General features: G+C 37.9%; 1 protein-coding gene across 5 annotated transcripts in view; it reads left to right on the top strand.

The window, feature by feature from the left end:
* The window catches only part of camkk1.S (calcium/calmodulin-dependent protein kinase kinase 1 S homeolog), a 126,699-nt gene extending 108,681 nt beyond the window's left edge, over window positions 1–18,018 (top strand). For 2 of the 5 annotated variants that reach the window (XM_041583029.1, XM_041583028.1), the window contains 4 exons: window positions 4,991–5,119; window positions 9,198–9,298; window positions 13,363–13,404; window positions 13,762–13,865. In XM_041583029.1, the coding sequence (XP_041438963.1) occupies window positions 4,991–5,119; window positions 9,198–9,298; window positions 13,363–13,404; window positions 13,762–13,852 (363 nt within the window). In that variant the 3' untranslated portion in view covers window positions 13,853–13,865. 5 annotated transcript variants of the gene reach the window in all.
* Window positions 18,019–24,815: the final 6,797 nt, after the last annotated feature.

A 24,815-nucleotide genomic window follows, 5' to 3' on the forward strand; every position in this document is an offset into this window, starting at 1 on the left:
GCGCAATAGTTATATAAAAATCACGAGTCAGACATGCGTAGTATGTTATTTTGAAGAGGTGTGGCGCATGTCCGCCACTCCGTGTCCAATCATAATATTATAGTATTTCAGGGTCAGTGAATCATCCATCCCTCTGCTCAACAACAAGTCTGTACTCTAATAACCTTTATTCTTTATTAACAGTAACTGCAGCACAGGCCATTACTATCTATACTATCTGATGTTATTTTATCTTTCTGTTACTTATCACTCATTCATCATCAAGTACATCAGACTCGTATCACACTCATTATCCAGAAAGTTCAGAATTACGGAGTGGCCATCTCCATTAGACTCCATTATAATTAAATAATCCAAATTTTTAAAAATGATTTCCTTTTTTCCTGTAATAATAAAACAGTAACTTGTACTTGATCCAAACTAAGATATAATTAATCCTTATCGGATGCAAAATCAGCTTTTTGGGTTTATTTAATGTTTACATTGTTTTCTAGTAGACTTAAGGTAAGAAGATACAAATTACAGAAAGATCTGTTAACCCAGAAAACTCCAGGTCCCGAGCATTGCATCCTGCGCACTATAGGGCTCATTTATACAATGGTGTGAAAAACTATTTGCCCCCTTCCTGATTTCTTATTCTTTTGCATGTTTGTCACAATTAAATGTTTATGCTCATCAAAAACCGTTAACTATTAGTCAAAGATAACATAATTGAACACAAAATGCAGTTTTTAAATGAAGGTTTACGTTATTAAGGGAGAAAAAAAACTCCAAATCTACATGGGCCTGTGTGAAAAAGTGATTGCCCCCCTTGTTAAAAAATAACTTAACTGTGGTTTATCACACCTGAGTGCAATTTCAAAGGTTATAAAGCCATTTCTAAAGCTTTTGGACTCCAGCGAAGCACAGTGAGAGCCATTATCCACAAATGGCAAAAACATGGAACAGTGGTGAACCTTCCCAGGAGTGGCCGGCCGACCAAAATGACCCCAAGAGCGCAGAGACAACTCATCCGAGAGGCCACAAAAGACCCCAGGACAACATCTAAAGAACTGCAGGCCTCACTTGCCTCAATTAAGGTCAGTGTTCACGACTCCACCATAAGAAAGAGACTGGGCAAAAACGGCCTGCATGGCAGATTTCCAAGGCGCAAACCACTTTTAAGCAAAAAGAACATTAAGGCTCGTCTCAATTTTGCTAAAAAACATCTCAATGATTGGCAAGACTTTTGGGAAAATACCTTGTGGACCGACGAGACAAAAGTTGAACTTTTTGGAAGGTGCTCGTCCCGTTACATCTGGCGTAAAAGTAACACAGCATTTCAGAAAAAGAACATCATACCAACAGTAAAATATGGTGGTGGTAGTGTGATGGTCTGGGGTTGTTTTGCTGCTTCAGGACCTGGAAGACTTGCTGTGATAGATGGAACCATGAATTCTACTGTCTACCAAAAAATCCTGAAGGAGAATGTCCGGCCATCTGTTCGTCAACTCAAGCTGAAGCGATCTTGGGTGCTGCAGCAGGACAATGACCCAAAACACACCAGCAAATCCACCTCTGAATGGCTGAAGAAAAACAAAATGAAGACTTTGGAGTGGCCTAGTCAAAGTCCTGACCTGAATCCTATTGAGATGTTGTGGCATGACCTTAAAAAGGCGGTTCATGCTAGAAACCCCTCAAATAAAGCTGAATTACAACAATTCTGCAAAGATGAGTGGGCCAAAATTCCTCCAGAGCGCTGTAAAAGACTCGCTGCAAGTTATCGCAAACGCTTGATTGCAGTTATTGCTGCTAAGGGTGGCCCAACCAGTTATTAGGTTCAGGGGGCAGTTACTTTTTCACACAGGTTTGGATTTCTTTTCTCCCTAAATAATAAAAACCCTCATTTAAAAACTGCATTTTGTGTTTACTTGTGTTATCTTTGACTAATAGTTAAATGTGTTTGATGATCAGAAACATTTTGTGTGACAAACATGCAAAAGAATAAGAAATCAGGAAGGGGGCATATAGTTTTTCACACCACTGTAAATGGTACAGGTTCAACATGCTAACTGCTCATTCTCTAAGGCATGCAAAATGTAATGTATAGTTCCGATAGCAAGCAATCAGCAATTTGTTTTGTACAGTCTACAAAGGTTATAAAAGTCCTGATTGGTTGCTACTGGCAACTGCATTTATGAAATCTAGTAACTATGTTACTATATGAGTCCTTACGTCTTTTTGAATTTATATTTTTAAAGCAGCAACATATCTCACAGCACTGTGAGAGTGGAACATACACCTACTGTATTAGGTACAAAAATACATCATATACAAAATGCTTTAAAGCATCTGAAAAATACTTTGCATAATGTTTTTGTACTATACATTATGTTAGTAATGCCTCTTAAGAAATGAAAGACAGAGGCATACAGTCAAATAAGAAGGGAACAGACTTTCATTGGTATAATATTTTGGTTCTGCATACATTACTTTGATGATTTAGATATGTTTGTGTGTTAACCAATGATTCCTTTTTTTACTCTATCATTAATGTTGATAACTATTTGGTGATTAGCGGAAGATTCTCAGGGTTGCTTTAATAAATTAGCAAAATTTGTCCTAGGTGCACTAGCGTACTGTATATGGGCCTTCCATCTACCATTTCATTTTTATAACTTTTAAAAAAAAATATCCCCCACAAATGTCAGACCCAGCAAAGTATGAAATATTAGTTAACATTATTCTTTGTATTAAGTGTTGGTAGGTCCATAAGACTGATTCTGAAAGGAGCAAGTTAGTCAAGTTATAGATTTTATAGCAGATAGACATAATATAAAGAAATATATTGATTAAGGGCAGTACTGTTACAAAATCATTGGGGCAGAAGCCTACCTATGGTACCCTTACATGGGTCCACCACAGTACCAATAATGAAGTGGCCCTGCTGGCAATAGAAGTAGAAATGAAAGTATTTTTCTCTCTACTGGGTTCCCATAGAGAGTGGCATGGCTGCTGTACATAGATATAAATGTCAGTTGCTTTTTATTCATACAACTAATTTGTAATCTCCAGTATCAGTGTGCATCAGTGTACAGTAATTATGTTTCAAATGAATTGCTTGTTCATCATTGTGGTTTTAGAAGTTGCACATGATATATTGTTTATGCCTTATAATTTGTTTTAATGAACTGTTAAGTGTAGATACTGGAGAGCTTTGAATGCATCTGTAGAGAACAGCAGCTGTTTAACTGTATTTCATTAGGGACTCAGGCTTGCTTGCTAATTCTCAGATTGGTCCTTACTAGCACATTTTCATATATGTACACCATGCTTGTTCTTGTATTATTTTGATTGTTAAGCTTCCAAAAGCGACTTATCTGTAAAACAACGCTTATGGCTTAGTATAACAATCATAAAATAGGGAAAGGAATGAATTCTCTAATTATCTAGTAATGAAAGACAGGACTGGGGAAAACAAAAATAGAAGTCTTCTTAAAAATAAAACCTGGCCACCCTCTAAGTGTTTGGCATTCATAAGTCTCTAGAGTTGGCATGTGAGAGGCATATTTACCACATATTTAATAATATTCGATAACATATATTCAGTAATATATGTTTAAAAATTCACATTTTCAAGCAAGTTGGTAAATTAAGAATGATACAAACTTAAGGAAGAAATACAAAATGTGCAACTTGCTTGAATGCTGAATATACACTTCCCAATGACTACTATCTGTCTTTGGGGCAAATTCACTACAAATTCACGTCAATTCGCTAGCATTGGCCATTTTCGTTACTTCGCAAATTCACTAACGGACGCTAGTGTAACTTCACTAGCGTAACTTCGCACCCTTACGCCTGGCGAATTTGTGCAACGGACGTAACTACGCAAATTCAGTAACGCGCGCATTGTTCTGAACGCTACCTTATACGCTAGACTTCCTTCGACCACCTCAGACCAGGCGAAGCGCAATAGAGTAGATAGGGATTTCTTCAAAAAAAGTTAACATTTTTTCTAAGTCCCAAAAAACGCTCGCATTTTTTCTATTTAATGGGTGATAGGCTGAAAAAGATCGAAAAAATTTTTGGGGCTCCCCTCCTTCCCCCCTACATTTCCTAACTCATGGCAACTTAATTATACAGTGGGCACATGTGTAGGGCAAAATAAAAATTTTATTTGATGTTTTGAAGGTTTCCCAGGCATTTGTAGTGCTGCTACATATTCCTCCATTGAAATTGAAATTTGGCGCCGTATGCAAATTAACCATCGCTAGCGTAAATTCGCTTCACTTAGTGAATCAACGCTAGCGCAACTTCGCAACCTTACGCTACCCCTGAGTGCAACTTCGGATTTTAGTGAATTTGCGAAGCGCTGGCGAAACTACGCCTGGCGCAACTACGAATCTTAGTGAATTTACCCCTTCATCTCAACAAGTTTTAGGTAGCATAATATTGATTATTTATTTTCTGTGATTTTTTTCCTTTCTAATGGCACAAAACCACAGATTAGTTGTTTTCATATGTATATAGGAATTGGTAAATAAATATATCACACAGTATCCTACACATAAAATTAAAAGAAAACACCACTGGTTTCTGCATATTCTGCATATTTCTGCATTTATAACATCTTATGTTTAGATTTTTAACAGCTGGAAAAGCTGTGTTGATATTTAAGATTTTATTTATTTTAATTGAACTATTTCTCATATTTTAGGGCCACTCCGAATCAGCAGACAAATTTAATTAACCGAAGTATAATTTTTCTCTGGCATTGTTTGTAAATTTCTTGAAAGTAATTATTGCGTATGTATTCTTTTTCTCAAGGACATCTGAACCATTTATAGTGGTGGTAACTGCATCATCCGACAATTGCAATGCAAAAATACTGTATTGAACAAGTTTTTGTTATTAATGCACTTCACTTTTTAATGCTGTTCATTGTTTTCGTGGTGCATTTAACATGCTTTAGTTGAAAGTTTTATTTTTATTATTTATTCTTCCCAAGGTACATCCTTGGGTAACAAACAGAGGGGAAGATCATTTACCTCTGGAAGAAGAGCACTGCACCATTGTAGAAGTAACCGAGGAGGAAGTGAAAAACTCCGTCAAGCTTATCCCTAGTTTGACAACAGTGGTATGGAAACATTTTCTTTAAGTCAAACTGGTAGTTGTATGCCAAATAAGTCAAACTGGCAGTTGTCTAGTGAATGGATAGTCTATTGCTATATTTCCATATGGTCCGACAGTATGGATGAACCTGTCCAAACTACCTGGCTAAATCAGAGCATGAATAGCCATGTGGTAATTGGGTTATTAGCTAATCACTGACTGACAGTATGGGGAATGTATAAAGTGTTTTCTTTGAGTATTGCAGAAACAATAGAAGCAGCTAGGGGAAATGTCCTTTCACTTGCTTGGCAAGACAGACAAAATTGCTGTTAATGGTGGTGGTGTAAAGTGTTCTGTCATCTGCGTTTTGTTGTGGCTACAGAACAACTAGGGTTGCCACCTGGCCAGTATTTTACCGGCCTAGCCAGTAAAACACCTGCCAATGACGGGGCTGGTATTACAAATTTACCAGCAATGTAGTTTCCAATATATTTGTAATACCCTAAACAAAAGCCCTTGGCCCTCCGCTGGAAACGTACCTTTTCTCTGTCTTCTGGCATCGCTCTGCCCCTTTTTGCGTCACGGCCTATGCCTTTTATGTCACCGCCCACCCCCTTTTGTTCCCGGCCTCCACCATTGGCCAGTAAAAATTTGCTGAAAAGGTGGCAACCCTAAGAACAACAGAAATTACCTTTCCATAAAGGATACTGAGAATTGTCACTCTCAAATCACATAATCGCTCAAAAATGTATTCAAAGGCATTTTGTGTCCAGTGGATGTAAGGGCATCCATACAGTTTAGAAGAAAAGGGGGTTTATTTTAAAAGCGAAAAAAGGGTTTTTCACAATGACAGCTGTGCAATTGTGAAATTATCTCCGCAAAGTGTTTTACTGGCAGGTTGGTTTCCTTCAGACAAACTGGTTAAGCTTTATGGGCATTCTTTTTTTCAGCCTCCTGTTTTTTTTTTATTGTTATTCTGTCCACCTGTAATATTGTTTTCATATTTCAGCAATGCAGCTGTTGCATTAAAACACATTATTTGCAGTTTGTTTAAATAACAATAATAAGGAACAGAAAGGCAACCAGTTTTGCTTAGAACCCTGCTGTGAATAGGGAAAAAAGCTTTGTGTGTCAGTAGCCTGTAAGCTGAGCATGTGGTTTTATATAGTTACAAATCCGAGTCAAGATTCATTTGCATTAACTGGATTACATATTTTACAAAAGCATACAATTTTATTTCTAAAGATGGTACACATACACCTGTTTTTATGCACGACTCGCTTCTAAATGTATTTAGTAATTTAATACGTGTTCCAAATCCTCTATGGATACCAAAAATGCCATTTTAATAGTATTCATTTTTAGCAGAGGAGTCTCTGATATTTTTGCAGTTTTTTGCCAAGCCTAAACCATTTTCATTTGTTGATATTGTCAACACAGCCTGACCTTTAAATACAAGAAATAGTCTTCTGTTTTTCAGAGAGCTATGCAGCCCACTTTAGGCATTTTAGCAGTAAGCTCCACTAAACTTTAGAGTTCAGCAGTTTGTTTAAGCATTAGTGTGATCTTTATATCCCTTTGAGGCTTTCACATAAATATGCTGATCTTGTAAGAAAGTTCAGTTGCTAAATCTTTGAAGTTAGATCGTGTTTGAATTTCTATCCAAAGTAATATTTCTTATAGAAAAATTGTGTATATAGCTGCATAGCCCAAAGTGCTAGCTAGATGGATAACATATAAACCTAGAGAAAATATGTCTGAAAAATAAGTAACCAGCTAAAATATTAGAAAGTTTTCACTATGAATGTGTGTGCATAGTTAAATTACTTAAGGCCAGAAAGAATAGTTTTGATGAAATGAAGACACAGTTGACTTACAACTCTAGTAGAGTCATTCTATTAACTGTCACATTTTCTGAAAATGATTGTGAAACTGAAAGACAGCTGTAAAAATAAACAGCAGAACACATTCCATAGCAGTTGGAAATAAGGCAAATGCATGAATTAGGAAAACAGTACAAACATTTACAAAGTATTTGGTTATCTTGGTGGGCACCTTGATTTACCATTCAGGGCAGGAAGGTTTCAAGCAGTTGGCTCCAGTGACTATTCATAGCTTGGGATGCAGGACCAAAATGTCGGAGATATATCTGTAGAGATGACTGAAGGTCAATTTGGGACAATTTATCCTCTCTCCTGGTCTGCTTAAAGTTGCCAAAAACAGCCAAATCTCCCTATTTCCTTAAGACTACATTAAATTAGTAACTTTCCATTTGCAGAGTCTCAGGGCAGAGTAGCTGGGAGGCAGTCTCTTTTCAGCCAGTGGAAAGGTCCCTCTATCATCTCTATTTATAGACAGATTCCATTTATGTAAATGTCAGACTTCACTGCCAGATATGGGTGCTTCTAAGCTGGCTGAAAAATGCTGGCAGAGGATAAGCCCCATGTTCCAAGGCTTAACTCTAAAAATGATCATACATATAAATATATTAAAGGCCTAGCCATAGATGTTCCCAAAGGACATTAGGCCATTCTTTATGATGTATAGAAACAAGCTTCATCTGCAGCACTAAGAATGAATTATTTATTGTATTCAGTGTATATATATATATGGTAAGGCATTTGACTGTTATATAATACAATAGATCTAGACTGTCCATTCATACAATAAGCTATAATTATATAGCATTTTCATGAACTACCCAAAATGTGGAAGTGATACACGATCAATGCTATGGATATTCCCATTCTATTTTGTAGAAAGATTATTAAGTATACAAATTTAACGATTGTGTCAGAATTGATGTTTATTCTTCTATTCAAAGTTCTATATTTATCAGAAAATATTTTCCCCAATCACTTGCAATGGCACTTACCTGAGATTTAATAGCTTCTTCATCACACGTACAAAGAAAAAGAACCATGTTCTGAGCTTACCACATATAACTTTAGCTTTATAAACCTTAGTACATTTGGACATTGTTTTGTGCACATTTTACAAAATTATTACTGTCGGGGGAGGGAATAAGGAAAGAGTGGAGAATGATATAACTAAGTTTTCCTGCATATCTACACAATTGCCATTCCTTGCATGTGATATTGTACCTATAATTACCTCCAGGACTTCAGTAGAGCAGTTCAGGTTTGTTGTCTGCACCCTTCTTCTTACTCATGGGGTTTCACAGAACTAGAACGGTGATTTGAATGTAATGGGAAACGAATAGTGATGGGCGAATTTGTGAATTCGAAAATTCGCGAAATGGCGCCAGCGTCTAGTTTTTGACGCCGGCACCCGTTTTTTCAACGCCGGCGCCCGTTTTTGACGCCGGCTCCCGTTTTTCGAAAAAAAAAAATTGACGCCGGCGAATTTTTTACGCTAATTTTCACGGGCGTTTCGCGAATTTATTCGCTGGCGGCGAAACGCGCGAATTCGCACCTGGCGAATAAATTCGCCCATCACTAGAAACAAATTATTTGCCGTCATTTACTTCAGCTATATCTTCACATGCAGCTATTTTAAAGCATCCTTTACTACTGTATGAGCAAAGTTTTCAAAAGAGAAAGCATATTGAGGTGTGACGTCTAATACCTTAAAAATGTTCTAAAACGGGTAAATTAATTTTTTTGTAAAAGATTGGTTATATTTTGTCCAGTTAGTTTAAGTAAGTAAGTAAGTGATAGCAGTAGAATATGTTGTGCACTGTTGTAGTTGAATAATTATGTTCTATATTGCCTACTGCCTTTACTCATTATATATGTGCAAATATTGCAGTTGCATTTAAAAGGTTCTGGTATGCCAATGACGCAATAAAGATTTCAAGGTCAGGTAACTTATGTGGAGACTCAGTGGTAAAGTAAAAAAAAGTACAAACCCTTTATTATATCAACCTTTTTAAGTAGGGGGAAAATGATTTGGATTTATCCAAGACAATAGAGCATGGTCAGTTAAAACCTGGTTTGTTATTTCACAAAAATATATTCATTAAACTGTATTAATTATATGCAGTTCATCTGCCAATAAATTCAAGCCACAAGAATCTCAGACTTTTAATCAGACATAATCAATCCATGTCGCAGTAACATCACTCTTCTTTTTCCTTAAAGATATTAGTGAAGGCAATGCTCAGGAAGCGCTCCTTTGGAAACCCCTTTGAATGTGCAAGAAGAGAGGAGCGGTCAATGTCTGCCCCAGGAAACCTTTTAATGTAAGTATACTGACACTGACAATGAAATACTGCCAATAAAAACACAAAGTCAATTTGCTTACTTTCTCTCTCATTCAATTGGCAGTTCATTATTTATTTCTTGCAATGCAATTGCATTAATAGCTGATCGATGTGCTTGAAGCCCGAGAAGTATTTTGCAGGTACTAGGCAGAGCTCTGTTGGCTTAATTGACCTTCAACTGGGTGGCTGTATAACGCTATAGCCTCAGACTCATATCTTTACTGCCCTTTGTTCCTTTGAGACTTTAATAGCCATCACGACTTTTATTTGGATAAGACAACTGTAAATATGCCACCATCCGACACTTTTCACATAGTGCTAAATATATATTTGGCATTAATTTGTCTAGTGATTTCACAAATAAATAATAGCTTCACTATGGTTAAAGGGAAACAAACCTCCCTACTAATAAAAATCGCTACCCCCTACCCTTCATAGCCCCCTCACTGTTCCCCTCCAACCTAGATGTTAACTCCTGTAATTGCCCCTAATTCTTTACTTAAAGTGATACTGATACTAAAAAATTACTTTTTCAAATATGAATCTACATTAAAAGTTACCTATAGGTCATGTTGATCGGTTTTTGCTGAGAGGTTTGTTTATCTAAATTATTGTTAGTTGAAGTTCCTAAACCTGACTGTTTTGCCAACCTGACTGTCCCATCTCAGCCTGTCAGTTAAAATTTCTAATGCTCATGGACTCCTGCTGTACAAATATGGCAGCCCCCTCATACAGGGGGCATCAAGTATAAGTAGCTTTGAAAGGCAATATTATGAAAAAAAGAGTTTAATTTCTGGCGTCAGTATCTCTTTAACTCTCCTTGCAGAGTCAGCGCATCGGAGCTCACGGGCGCCATCTTCAGGCTCTTCGGTATTCTCCTTCCCTTCGGCAATTTCCATCACTTTTGGCACATGTGCAGTTGTCACAAACCAAAAGACTGTTCCAACTGCGCATGCACTGACACGCTGATCACTTCCGAAGATCTGAAGATGGCACCCGTGAGCTCTTCTGCGCTGATTCTACAAGTAAATAATTGGGGGCAATTACAATAGTTAACACCTAGGCTGGGGGAGCAGGAAGGGGGAGCATGTAGGGTAGGGGGTAGCGATTTCTAGTAGCCGGGGGTTTAGTTCTCCTATAAAGAGTGAGATTGAAAATCGGCATAAAATTATGGCAGTATGGCACAGCTGGGTAGAAAGTCATATCATTATTTTTGATTAATGTTAATAGTTCAATTCTACGCCAATACATAATATAAAATCTAGATTATAGCACTAAATTGAATATAAAGATGTCATTAAAAATTGGTAGAAGAAAATATTCACAACTAAGAAGCTAAAAGGTCAAGATAAACCTAGCTGGTACCTGGCATGAGCAACAGATTGTTCAACATGTGGGTCACAGTGTCACATTCAGACTATGATACCAGATGGTGAGGTGTTACAGTTCATACATATACTATGGCTATTTTCCAAATACTTCATTTTCCATCTTTAACTGTTAATAATGTTGTAATTTATTTCAGATATATTTGATCCATGAAAACAACCAAAAAAAAACCAAAGGGACAGATTTATTAAATATGATATTTAAGGTTTTACAGTATTCTAAGTTTGCTGCATTTTCCAAATCTCATAATTTTTTTAAGCACAAAACATGCAATCTCAAATTGGAAAAAAATAAACAAGCATCTAAAAGTTCATGTAGAAGTTAATTGGAGTTATATTTTCAAATTTCAAGCTATTTATTAATTTTCAAGATTTGAAATGTATTCCCTCCCCCCAAGGCAAGGTATATTTCAGGGACCCACTTCCACCACCCCACATGCCATCCACAATTCAGGAACTGGAGAAGGGGGTGAAACACCAAAGGCTCTCGTAGCAGCCATTGGGGCCCACTCTAGACTTCAAAACTCACTCCCCTTTTGTGCTCACTCTGTTGTGCCCATTGGGTTTTTCCCTGGTGTCCAACCCTGACAATCCCTCATGGTACCACCACTTCCAGCTCCATGGGCGAAAAAGGTTGTTGGGTCCATAGTTGGAGTGAGGAGGTTTGGGAATGGGTAGCATGCTGGAAGTTGCTGGGTGCCCTGCTGCAGAGTCTGCGACAACAGTTACACTGTTGCCTGTATGTACATCTCTCCTGGGATTTATCTTTTGTAAATAACAATATAATATCACCAAATAAATGATTGATTTGAGATTAAATTAAAGAAAATGCAATGCATACTTAAAGAACGCTGAAGAAAACTCCTACAAATGCTCATTGAGATTTTACTAACCCTATGGCAACAAGTATTTATAAAATAACTGATCAGTCTTAGAGTACATAACAGGTACTTAGCATTTGCTTTAGTACATGAACTCCTATTTATTTAAGGGAAAAATTTTTTGCACAGATTCATTCAGGTTGGATTATGTTTATGTACATAAACTGAACTACCAGCTAGATATATATCTATATATACAGTGAAACCTCAATTTTACATCCACTGATTTTAAGTTCTCCTCATTTGACATTGTTGTTTTGTGGTCCCACCTATATATTATGCATAATACATTTCCCTGATTTTACATTTTTCTGGATTTTACACCATTTTTTTCTGGTCCCCTGAAAAACGTAAAATGGGGGTTCTACTGTATATATTTATATAACACTGGTTTAACAAATGCCTTGGAACATTACATTAAATATCAAAGCCACTATATGTTTTGATCTTCCTGCTGCATTGCTTTGCTCAGCTGTTCTTAGCTCAGTAGTCCTTTCTTTCTTTCTAATTCTCTGCATTAAAATTATTTTTCAACTTGTGCTGGGATAGAATATCTAATGGTATAAAGGTTTGTATAATAGATAGAAGAGTAGTGTAAATGTGGCTGCTTTTCTTCCTGTACTGCAATTATCTCTTTAATGTGTAGGATTACCATTTGGCAGCTCTTTAAAGGCAAAATATGAATAATGTAAATGGGGAAAGAAATAATATATACTGTTGCAGAAAGTAATGTCAGCCCTAAAGATACTATATATTATTTAATGTAAATAAACCTATATCATCTGATCTTTAACAGGGCTCTATAAATGCTGATAAAAGTCTTTGATTGGTCTTAATTCCAAGGTAATTCTCCACAGGTAGTGTTGCCACCTTTTGGCTCGTATAACTGGGCAGGGAGCTGAGCCGTGACGTATCGTGGGACAGGGCAGTGCTGTGACAGGGTGGGGTCAGGATGTCAGGGGTTGGGCTGTGACTTGGTTATCAGCAATTGCCTGATCGCCGCGTCAATCATAGGAAATTCTGCCCGGTTTTCCTAATTTGGAGAAATGGGCAGGCAGTTTTGATCTGCACAGCCCTTCAAAAAACCCTATTCACAGGATACTTCTCCATGGACTCTAAATTTACATTCATGCATACATATATTTCCAGTTCATCTTTTATTTTCTTGTACATAAAACCATGTCATAAATGTTAGTATATGAACCATACAGGTGATATGTCTATGTTAGGGGAATTAGCTTGTCAGAATGATGCTGGGGATTGTAGGGGTCTGGAGATGGGAACAGACTGGCCACAGATTCTGTATTTATTTCCATATATGTTGCATTTCGAATAAATGATTTCACCATTGATAGAAATTTGTTTCCCATAATTCATTAAATAGTGTCATTTCAGATGTTTTTCATAGTGTGCTATGAAAAGAAGGCATATGCCCAACATATGTAAAATCTTGCATTCTTGGGTTTATCATTGCAACTTGCACAATGCTGTAATGTTAACTACAGGTTTTTTTTCCTCTTATTTAAAACAATTTTTTTTGTTTGGTGTCCAGTTTGATTGTAATGCTGGCTTATACAGACATACCTTATTTCTGTAACACTCTAATAATATCCAAACCTTTTTGCTTAAATATGCAATTATCTTAACCCTTTTATCTAAATTTTGACCATATTATTAGACTTAAATCTGGAGAGTTTTCTTGCCAAATTTGCCAGCAAGTTTATTTTTCTTTTCTTTCTTTCTTTGTTCGTATCATTGTATCAACATGGAACAGGTGCCAGTTTAAGTCATCTTTAAAATTGCATCCACATGTAAGGTAATTTATGTGTTTTGTCCTCCCCTTGGTTCCACTGACATTTTGTTGAGTCTGTCTTGAGCCCTATCATTGTGTGTGTTAGTAAAAATCTATCCTTTGAATTAACCAGTGTGTTTCCTTATTCCCAAAAAATTACTAAATGTGGCTTTTTTCATTAAAGCTGAGAATGTCTGCCCCTTTTTTAGGGTGTATGGAGGTTATAGGGCTAATTGATAAGTTATGAATGTTTTCACTGCCAATAACCAGCATTGTGCAAATTAAAACTAATACTTCTAGCTAATGCACACACCCAGCGCTAGGCACTGCTCCCCTCCTGCAAAAGCTCTACCTTAACCTTCATCTCAATTTACTTTTCAGGAGATCTTCAGCAACCGACAGATGCTCTTTTAACATTCTTTTTAACAATTTTTTTTTTTTCAGAGACAGTTGGCAGGGAAGTAAAGTCTAAAATAGAATAAGGCTAGACATGCTGTATTTTGTATACAAAACATAAACAGGGGGGTCACCATCTTGTAACTTTGTTAAACATCTTTGCAAGACCAAGACTGGACTGTGCACATGCTCAGTGTGGTCTGGGCTGCATACATTATCAAAACAGCACAAGTCAAATAATATCTGTCAGAAGCCGATACAGCAAAGACTGATTAATAATCAGAATATACAGACTGCACTGGGTCCTGTGTTGTCATGTAATCTAATGTGGATTTTATAGTTTTTGTATTGTTTAATACAAAGTTTCTCCAATTCTACAGAACCAGTGGCTGCAGCAAGATAATACTCCAAATAGAATCCCAGTTTATCTGTTTAAATCTGGCTCCATGATCTTTGTCCCTGCAGCTGGAGTTGGAAACAGTAAAGGGGATATAAAGGCAAAAATAAAATCCAATACAAATCTCTACACAGTCGCCGACTACTCTACAGGGAAAAAAACAAAGCTGCTTGATTGTTTCCCTGCAGAGCGGTTAGGGAGAATTTCACTGCATACAGTCAGGTTTCTTATAAAAACAGTAGACATTTTTAAATTCAAGTATATTGGAGATAGGTTTCTTTTTCATTAAAGAAAGTAAAAATTAGATTTTTTTTGCCTTTACATGCCCTTTAAAGGGATACTGACAAGTCCCTATAGCAATTAGGGAATGTGTTAGTATTTCTAATAATGTAGTTCCACAGAGTTGGTAGAAACATGTCCATATCCCTTTAAGGCAGTATCATCTCAGTGTACTGGAAATGAGCTATAACAGTTTCATTGGACTTGAAAAAATATTTATATGGATTCTAATTGCCCTTTTCTCACTGAAGCATTATTATTGGTAGGCAGGAGCAGGGCAGCCATCAGGGGGACAGGGGGGAGAGTTGTAGGGGGCCCGAGGGTAAGGGGGCCTGGCCACGCCACACTTACTTGATTAGCCGGGCCCCCCAACTTTATGAGAGCTGCTGACTTCGGGAAGGCATGGACGTTTAAGGGGCCCTGGCCACCAATTTTCTCATAATATAGGGGTGGCCCTGGCCACAAATGTTTTTTATGGGGGCCCTGACCACCAATATCTTTTTATTTTCTAAGTTGTGGGAACCCTAGCCACCAATATTTTTTTTGTTTTTCTACTGTGTGGTGGGGGGCGGACCTGTGCGGTGGGGAAGGCGGAACTGTAGGTGGGGCTTGCGGTGTGGGCCCAGGAAATTTTGTCGTATGAGGCCCTGCGATTTCTGATGGCGGTCCTGGGCAGGAGCAATTAATGGAATGAATGGGGAGCTGGGAATTGTCTTTTCTGTGTCTACCGTTCCACAGTGGCATAAGGCCCCTCATTAGAAAGGGGATTCTTCCTTTTAAAATAAGATGTAAATGAATGTGGGTAACGAGGCTCACTCATAAATGTACAATAAATGCAGTAATTCTAATTAACTACTTTATGTGGATGATGAACATTTTTTGAGCTGGAGCAGAAATAGCCCAAATATTTTATTTTAATTAATATGTCAGAGGCACTGTATATGGTCAGTGTGATCTGGATATGGGGTTTCCTGACACCAGAGCTGGAAGACCTCTACTGCACTAGAAATTCTCTTTCCTACTCCAGCAACTGACACCAGCAACCAATAACAAGTTGACAGTAAGGATTCAGTTGCTTAGTCCTTCACAATTTGTATTGCTTATTTCTAATTTTAGTCCCTCCTTAATTCATTTCTCATTTTGATTTCAAAACGACCCTATGATTGCTAAGCTAATTAAACCCTAACAACCATATACCAGTTTAAATTCCAAGTCTGACAGCTGTAGAACCATAAACAGAAGAATTGGATGATTTAGAACAACTACTGCTAAATCCTACAGTAGACATTAAAAGAAGCTGCCAATGCAGAGATTCTTAAAGTGATACTGACACTAAAAAACTACTCTGACTGTTTGGCTGTCCCTTCTCAGCCAGAGTTTCTAATGCTATTGGACTACTACTGCGCAAATATGGCAGCCTCCTCATAGAGGAAGATACAGGATAAGTTATATAATATAAAAGCATTGGAAAACACTTTTATGGCAAAATTATAAAAAGCATGCAAAGACAGTGTTATGATAGATGTGAAAGAAAAGATTCATTTCTGGTGTCAGTATCTGTTTAACCTGTGTAAAAATGATTCCTAATGCAGTTTAGGCTGGATCTCTATCATCCCCTTAAATAATGTGAAATGCTTTTCTTAAATTGAACATAGTTATAAAACAAAGCCAATTTTGGGGTCAATTTTACAGGAAGAATAAAATATAAATAAATGCTGGCATAGGGTTCCAAGGGACTTGTGAGGGAATAAAGTTGGATAAAACTTAACCTGCAAATTAGGCCTCCTTTGTCTGTTCTAATTAGCCAAACCACTACACTAGAAGATTCATTGTGTGCCTTTTGGTTTCTTTCTATGAAAGAGAGGGAGATAATGAGTTTGTGGGGAATAAGAAGGTAGTTCATTATGAATCCATTTACAACGTATAAGCATTTATTAAATTATACTGAGGATGTAAGTATGAATGTTGGAAGCAAAGGGGCAATAAGAAGCAGGGTCTGGACCAAATGTTGCTCTGGTAAACCTCTAATTATGACACTGCTAAACAGACACTGCTAAACAGGGTTTGAAATAAGCAAATATATGTAGAAAGTGAATATATTTTCCATTTTTTAGTTACTGTACTTTATACTGGCAAAGCTAAAATGACCCTTATGCTGAAATGCTGAAGACCCTTTCTATTGCCTTGTTATTTTGAAAGGAGCTGCACAGAAATTTTAGTTGAAAAATAAAATGCTTAATGTTGTTCCATTTGATTGATATGTACAGTACTCCAGAACTAGACTGTATTACTTGTCAGGACAACGGTGGCGAAGGAAGCAGGATTGAACTTTGATTCAGCTCTTTATTATGAATAGCAGGAAAAACATCACCTGTATATTCCAGATAAAAGCATTAGGCCTTTAGTGAACTATAAAATGTTTTGTTGTTCCCTTTAGATTTATATTTTTTTCAACACATCACCAGTCTTTCTTGTCGACAGCCTCCAGCTCTAATTAGAACACAGTAGAAGAGATTATTGAATTGTGTTAAAAGGTGTGACACAGTTCTTTCTATCAAGTGCATAGTTACTAGAGGCAGCAAGCTGAAACATTTAGAAGCATTGTCGTATAAAACATTCACCGCTACTGTATTTTTTAGGAGGCGATGATATAATATCTGCAGCAGAACTAACTATGTCCAGAACATTTACAAGTTGCCTAGCAGTATTATTTTAGCAACTGTATTGAATGTTTTGCCATGGATTAGATATTGATGGATGTTACCATGTTCTCCTTCCTGTAGAAAACAAGTGAGTGGGGAAGTTGCAAAGGATTCTGAGCTCCCTGATGTGGACGAAGATGAAGGAACGTCCTGAATACATGCATGTCTCCGGCGGCCCCCATGTTACTATGTTGCACAGAATCGTAGTCTCACGATCATAAAGAACCAAAGCTTGCGGTCTGTAGAAAAAAAAAATACACAAAAAGAAACATTTTCAAAGGTCTTTGCAAAAGGTTTCCAGATTTCTGAAGAATGGCATCACCTCATCGCATCTGTCTATGTAACTTGTGCTCAGTGCATCGGTCTGCATGTATGTTCAGTGCCTCGTCTCCATCTGTGCTTCTGCATCGAGCAGTCATTGTACAGTTGCTTGAAGATTGCTTGACCAATGAATGTTTTTTTTCTTTATGATGAAAGCCGTTTATAGGGAAGAATTGTGTAGAGCAAACAGAAGTAACTGCAAGAGAATGTTCCATAGCTTCAGACTATACTAACAGAATGACTTTTGTTCTGTTTGAAGTATGTGTCGACCAATTTGGGGACTACTATTGCTGCTGAGATCAATTATTTAATGTGTCATAATAGTGTAACATTATAGAGACGCCTGCCATTAAGCAGGAGAATAGGTTTGAAGCCAGTCTTGGCTTATTTCACGTCAGCTGTACAGAAATGTTTACATATGCTAAAGAAGGGCTATTTCTCCTTTGCACATTCCTATGAATTTTCTCCCTCCGTTGTCACTTCTTTGTTGACTGGAAAGAAAAAAACTGTAGCTTGTTTTTTTAATTAAATAATAATTTGTCAGTGATGGGTTTTTATTTCAAAACCCACTTATTACGTCTGCCAGCACTAGGGCATTGTGACATCTGTCTTTGCAAATTCCCTCAAATCTTGACTGTAGGTTTTACATTTTTTTAAATGGGTTACAGGTGTTGTTACAGGGTTAATATGAGGTAAAAAGACAAGTTCAACCCTTCCAAATGACCCCTGAGACATACATACACATACCTCATACTTTTGTTATATTATATGATGTTTGAGGTTGGAAAAAATGCATTTTGGGATTTCTGCATTTGAACCTCTGTTCTTATGCAATATGGCATCATTAGAAAGGAGGCTTTGGGTTTCCAATAACCATTGGCTCCTACAGAAACAAAGAGTGTGTTTTAAAATTTGTTATTTTATTTGACTTTAAAACAGACTTGGGCTTGTGCTACTGGCATTCTCCTTTGCTGCATTTGCAGACATTGGAGACGGAACATTATATTACATATACATATCTATATATTGAAAGAAGCGGCACTCACAGGTCTTAGCAGGCGCAATATATTTCAGCTGGCCAACTATGTCAAAGTCATCCCCGGTGTGGCCAGTCCTACACTCAACTTGCATCTGTTTCATTAAGAATTCTATTGCTTCATTATATATTTTATAAGCAAGTAAGTTGCAGGTAAAACTTAGAATTCTTAATAAATCATGATACTTCCCTTCTAATGTACAGGTACAACCAATCTTATGCCCAGGGTTGTTGCTAAGAAAAACCTTCTGGTCAATTTTTATAAATAAGACAAAAACATGATAGGATGACATATTACCTCAATATTTGCCATTATTTGTACAATGAAATTAGAAATAAATGGGAAAAATCCAAGTCTGCTTGTGTGCCATATATCCAGAGCATTTGGCAGCAGTATTAAACAGAATTAAACTGTTTCCAGTTCCAGTCTCCCCTGGAGGGGGTTCATATTATACTAAGAGAGACCGTGTTTATGAGCTACAAACTACCTGACCCTTTCAGCTCTCACATGCTTATTATTTGACAATAATATTACTAATTATTATTATTCATGTTATTGAGATTAATAGGAAACAGTTGCGTAAAAAAGTGCAAAAAAATCTTCAGAGGAGCCCGGAGTGCACTCGAATCCACATCCTCCTGCCCCACCTCTGCCCGCCCATCTTTTTTCTGGTGTCAGTGCAGGAAATCAAATAGAAAAGCGGAACATTTCAGTAACAAAGGTGCCCAATGCCCAGAAATTAAATTAAAACAATAATTCAAAAGGCCCCATGGGCCCCTCAGCACTGTGCGCCCATAAATTAGACTATGCATGAATCCACTCCCAGATCAAGGCATTGAAGGGAAATTCATAGCTATTTTTCCACATGGAATAAAATAATTTATAATTTATTATTGCTAAAATGCATTTACTTACCTTTATGTCTACACTGCATACCCGTGCTAATTTTACAGATTGCATACCTAACCACCTGCCGCTACAGTTCCCTGTTCTTTGTGGACTAATTGCAGCTTCTTTCTGCACCAATAAGGCACAACATTTGCTTTGTATTCTCCCGTGGTGCCTTCTTTATGGCAGTGTTTTTGTGAAGCTGCTGCCCCCAGCTAGAGAGATGGACTTTGTTAACATTGAAGCAGTAGATATGTCAGTAGCTGAACATGCAGCATTACAGTAGCATTACTGAGGTTTATATTAAGGATCTATACCTTTGCGACATTGCATTGTGGTTCTCAGGAAAGGGTTTTCCCATATATGTGTGTGTATAGATATATATATATATATATATATATATATATATATATATACATACAGTATATAAACATACCAAAACGGTCTGCACTCTCTGAATCTTCACAATCGATCTTTGGGTGCTGCATAAGATAGTTGATAATATAATTATTCACAAATGATGCGCACTCCAATCCTTATCTCTATATATATCTATATATATATGAATTTATGAATTACAGTACATTAATGTTGCGTGATGCAAACACTGATTTGATCTGAAAGGGTTTGGTATTTAGTCTACAACTGACATAATCGGTATTAAATGCAAAACAAACAAATCAAACAAAAATGTTAATTTCTCCTAAATACCAAGATGCCAGAGAAGAACACGAGTGAGGTTAAACTGCTGGTGCCATACTGTTTCTTAGCCTAAGGTGAAGATTTTTCAAAATATATACAGAAGAAAAAATATTGTTCTAAGCAATTCTTATAAAATATGCTATAAGTATACAGTATATTCTGCACAAAGCCTTAATATTTGTCAATCGCAAACGTAAGGTTGGAGGGTGCACACTGGGCAGGCAGCAAGCCATCACCAAGGTTACTTGTGAAAGAGCAGAGCCGTAGTCATGATATAGAAGGTTTGTTAGACACTGTGTTTTGAGAAAGCAAATGGATCTATATAGCAAATGGACCTTAGATTCGCCCCATACGACGTGACGCCCGCGATTCATCACAGCACATCAGAATGGATGCTATCGCAGGTAAAAGCGCTCGTGTAGTTCTACCCTAAGGCTAATGCAACACAGCCATTGATCTCAGCCTGTAGAAAAGCAGTGTTAGGGCTAGTTTATTGCCTGGCCAAGATCACCCCCTGTGTGGCATTAGCCTTAAAGAACAATGCAAACTGACTGTAAGACCTTACAGTTATTCTTTTCCTTGCCGATCTATTATTTAAGCTATTAACTATGTATTAGTTTAAATTCCCCAACAAATAGTTGTTTTTTCCCCAGAATTCCACCATGATACCAGGCACACCAGTGGTGTTATTATAGAGGAGGCAGAACACGGGGTCTATAGCTGGAAGAAATCCCCCCTCCCCAGCCCCAATCTTACCTACCCAGTGCAAGTGGTCAGGGAGTGGGAGATAGAAGCAGGTGGAGGGAAAGCCAAGCAGATGCTCACCAGACCCCTCTGAAGATTTGCCACTGAGACGACACACTGAGTTGCACCCACCACAATTGCCCCCAGTGCACCAAAACACAGACCTTGTACATTGCTGTGAACACATTACATACAAGATTGTTACATAATGTTCAATGGAATAGTAGGTGATATATGGGGGAATGTAATAAAAGTTGCAAAGAGAAGAACAATTTGCACAAATAAGAATAAAAATTCAATTTTGCAATGTTGTACTCTTCCTTAAACTGTTAATGCATTGCAAATTTTAATTGTGCATTGCCCACTTTTAAGAAGTGCATGACGCAGTCGTAATCTTTTGGAGCAAATATAACGACTTTTTCAGGAAGAAGTTTTATTACATTCAATGCGCACCCAGAAACGTAACTAGAGGGGGGCGGGCCCTGGCGCAGGACGCGCAGCCGGGCCCTCCGCCCCCTCCGTACACCCGGAACTGGCTGGGAATATGCGGCACGCGGACTGCCGGGGGGCCCTGAGGGGGTGCGGGCCCTGGCCCGCTCGCACCCCCTGCTCCCCCGGTAGTTCCGCCACTGTGCGCACCGGTTCAAACTATAACATTCGCAAACCTTCTTCCACTGACGGAAGTGGTCGCTAAACAGTTTCCGGGTTCACAAAAGGTATATTAAATTTGCACAAAGCAAAATTTGTCGGCACAAAGGCATAACTTTTCACATTGCAAATATTTTTTCCATTTACTGACATATTACATTTCCCCAATAGTATCTTAAATGCTACATGTACACCAGTGCAGTCATGATTATCTCATGTTCTGCTGGTGACCAACAAATACCATGTAATTCTCCCAAAAGATGATCAGTTTGATATGAAATGTAGGTGCCCTGTTATATGTTATTGGTACCAATGTTGTGCATGGCAAGGGAAGTAGTAAGCTGTGCTTCTGTTCAGCAGCTATTACAGTCAACATGAAGCACTGGGGACAGTGAGGGGTGTGCAACCATTACTCAGCCTTTCTGAGGTCTCTAGGGAATTCCCTGTGGAGAATAACAAGTTAGAGCATCTCTCTCTCAGGCTCTACCTCAACATTTCCTTTGTCTTGTTTGTAACAATGAAGTCACTGAGTCACTGCAGCTTCTAATTGTTAGCTCAGATATTCCTAGAAATCTGTATACTTATATCAATAATACGTCTTCTCTAGTATTTAACCTACTAGGTTGCAGGCTGCTGGGCCTGGAAGTCTGAAAAATTTTAATCATTTAATGCTGTTTAATGCATAGGAGTTGTATTTTACTGCAATTTTACTCATGTAATTTACTGTAACCATGAGACAGCAAGGAAGAAGTAATATTAACACACAGGAGAACACAGGTGAGAATAAGTACTGAATGTGTCTTTATTTAAGCTGCTACACTGGTTGCTGTGATATCTCTACAGTATGTATAAAATGTTTCCCATAGACTTAAGTGGACAGGAACCTATTGGGCAAAGAGCAATGCCTTCTTGGTAATATAAATCAGTTACATTTAAACAATGAATCAAATATAGGGATACTAGAATTTTTCACAGCGAGAAGATAAGGTTTCAGGGCTCCAGCTGGAGGGCCTTTGATATCAGGTTTTCTGGGTGCCCTTGGTACTCCAGTTCAACGCTGTCTGCCACACCATCGGCACAGTATACAAGGTTTATGCAGCTAACAGCAGGTGGCTGATCTGCGTAGCAGCCTATTGACCTGTGTATGTGTATAGGGTTAAAACAATGGTCTCCATGATCAAACTTGTCCAGATGTCAAAGGGGAAGGCTGGAAATTCCTGTTGGCTGAGGATCACATGGCCTGTTCATGCTGTTTGTAGCTCAGATCTCCTGTATCATTCATGAGATCAGCTGGCTGTTTAACAAGCAGCTCTGTCTGTATGACCAGCATAACTAATGTCACACTTTGAGTGTTCCTAGTGTGCACAGGCTCCAGTTTGTAGCAAAATTGCTTTAACACAATCTATAGCATGATGAAAACCTCATGTAAACTCTACAGATTAGTAAACAAAAGTGAATGTAGCCATCACCATCATCATTAATCTAAACATTAACTGGCATAATATACATTATATTCATTTAAAATGTCAGGAAACCAACTATTCGACTACATATATTTGTTAAGGGACATCCTCCATCTCCCAGTATTAGTTGTGCATATTCATCTGGCCATTCCAGGAGGTATTTGTGCACAACAATCAAGAAAAACATACGATTTTGTAGCCTGTTCTGGAATGTTTCCATTTGCTAATATTATAGAATAAACTAGCTAAAATGCCCCTAAAGATTATCAGGGCAAATGTACTGTAGGAATAGGATGTACAGTTTTTTCATTCACTTACCTTTTTAGAGCACAACCAAATACTGTATAGATGTGTGGGACTAATGGAGTCTGGTAACAATATTTATGGACTCTAGAAAAAGCAAAAGCAGTAGCAAAAACTGTAAAAGGACAGGATTTTGTAAGATGGCTCACTAGTTAGTTAATTGGAAGCTTACACAGTGGAACTCCCATTAGTGGAACAACTTTAGGTTAATTTCTAAGATCCTGTAGGAGGGTGTAAGACTGAAATGCAGTATATAGCTTTGATTGTACTGTATGCAGGGCTGCCATCAGAAATCACAGGGGCCTGCTCAAAAAAATATTCTAGTCTCCGCTTGCCACCCCACCCTCACCCATCAGTATTTTTTTGAGCAGCTCCTTTCATGGCTTTAGGTTTTCGGGACTTTGTGTTTTTGGGTTTTCAGGACTTTTTGTCTTTGCGTATTCAGGACATCGCACAAGGGGGGCCCAGCTAATTCGGTAAGAGCAGCGCAGCTAGGTCCTACTTTAGGCTCGGCACAACTGTACCCCCTGATCCCCCCTGATGGAAGACCTGAAGGTGCATACGTGTCTGTACTATGTGTGCTTAGATGCACAAACTGGAAAATGAGGTTCAATGTTGATAAATGCAAGGTTATGCACTTTGGCAAAAATAATATAAATGCAAGTTATACACATAGGGGCCAATTCACCAAGCTCGAGTGAAGGATTCGAAGTAAAAAAACTTCAAATTTCGAGTCGTTTTTTGTGCTCCTCGACTATCGAATTGGCGTAAATTCACCTGAGTAGAATGATTCGAATAGATTGAGTGCAAAAACGCTGCGACTATTCGCCATTTGATAGTCGAAGTACTGGATCGAGCGCAAAAACGCTGCGACTATTCTCCCATTCGATAGTCGAAGTACTGTCTCTTTTAAAAATACTTCGACACCTAAAACCTACCGAATTGCTTTAAAAGCCTATGGGAAAGTCCCATAGGCATGTTTTCCAAGTTTTTGATCGAATAAAAAGTAATTCGATCGAATGAAAATCCTTCGAGCGAATATTCGATCGAGCGACTATTCGCTTGGCGAATATTCGCCAATTGGACTATTCGCCAGCGCGTAAATTCGCCCGAATTGGCAATTTGATTCTATTCGATTCTATTCCCCAGTCGAATTTCGAGGGATTTAACCCCTCGAAATTCGACCCTTGATGAATTTGGCCCTAAAAGGCAGTGTGTTGGGAGTTTCCTAAAATGAGAAGGATCTTGGGGTTTTTGTATATAACAAGTTGTCTAATTCTGGGCAGTGTCATTCTGTGGCTACTAAAGCAATAAAGTTCTGTCTTGCATAAAAATAGGCATTAACTCAAGGGATGAAAACATAATTATGCCTCTTTATAGGTCCCTGGTAAGGCCTCATCTGGAGTATGCAGTGCAGTTTGGACTCCAGTCCTTAAGAGGGATATAAATGAGCTAGAGAGTGCAGAGACGTGCAACTAAACTGGTTAGAGGGATGGAATATTTAAATAATGAGGGTTGGGGTTGTTTTCTCTGGAAAAAGGGCACTTTACAAGTA

The sequence above is a fragment of the Xenopus laevis genome, chromosome 2S (assembly GCF_017654675.1).
Source record: "Xenopus laevis strain J_2021 chromosome 2S, Xenopus_laevis_v10.1, whole genome shotgun sequence".
In the NCBI taxonomy this organism is placed as follows: domain Eukaryota; kingdom Metazoa; phylum Chordata; class Amphibia; order Anura; family Pipidae; genus Xenopus; species Xenopus laevis.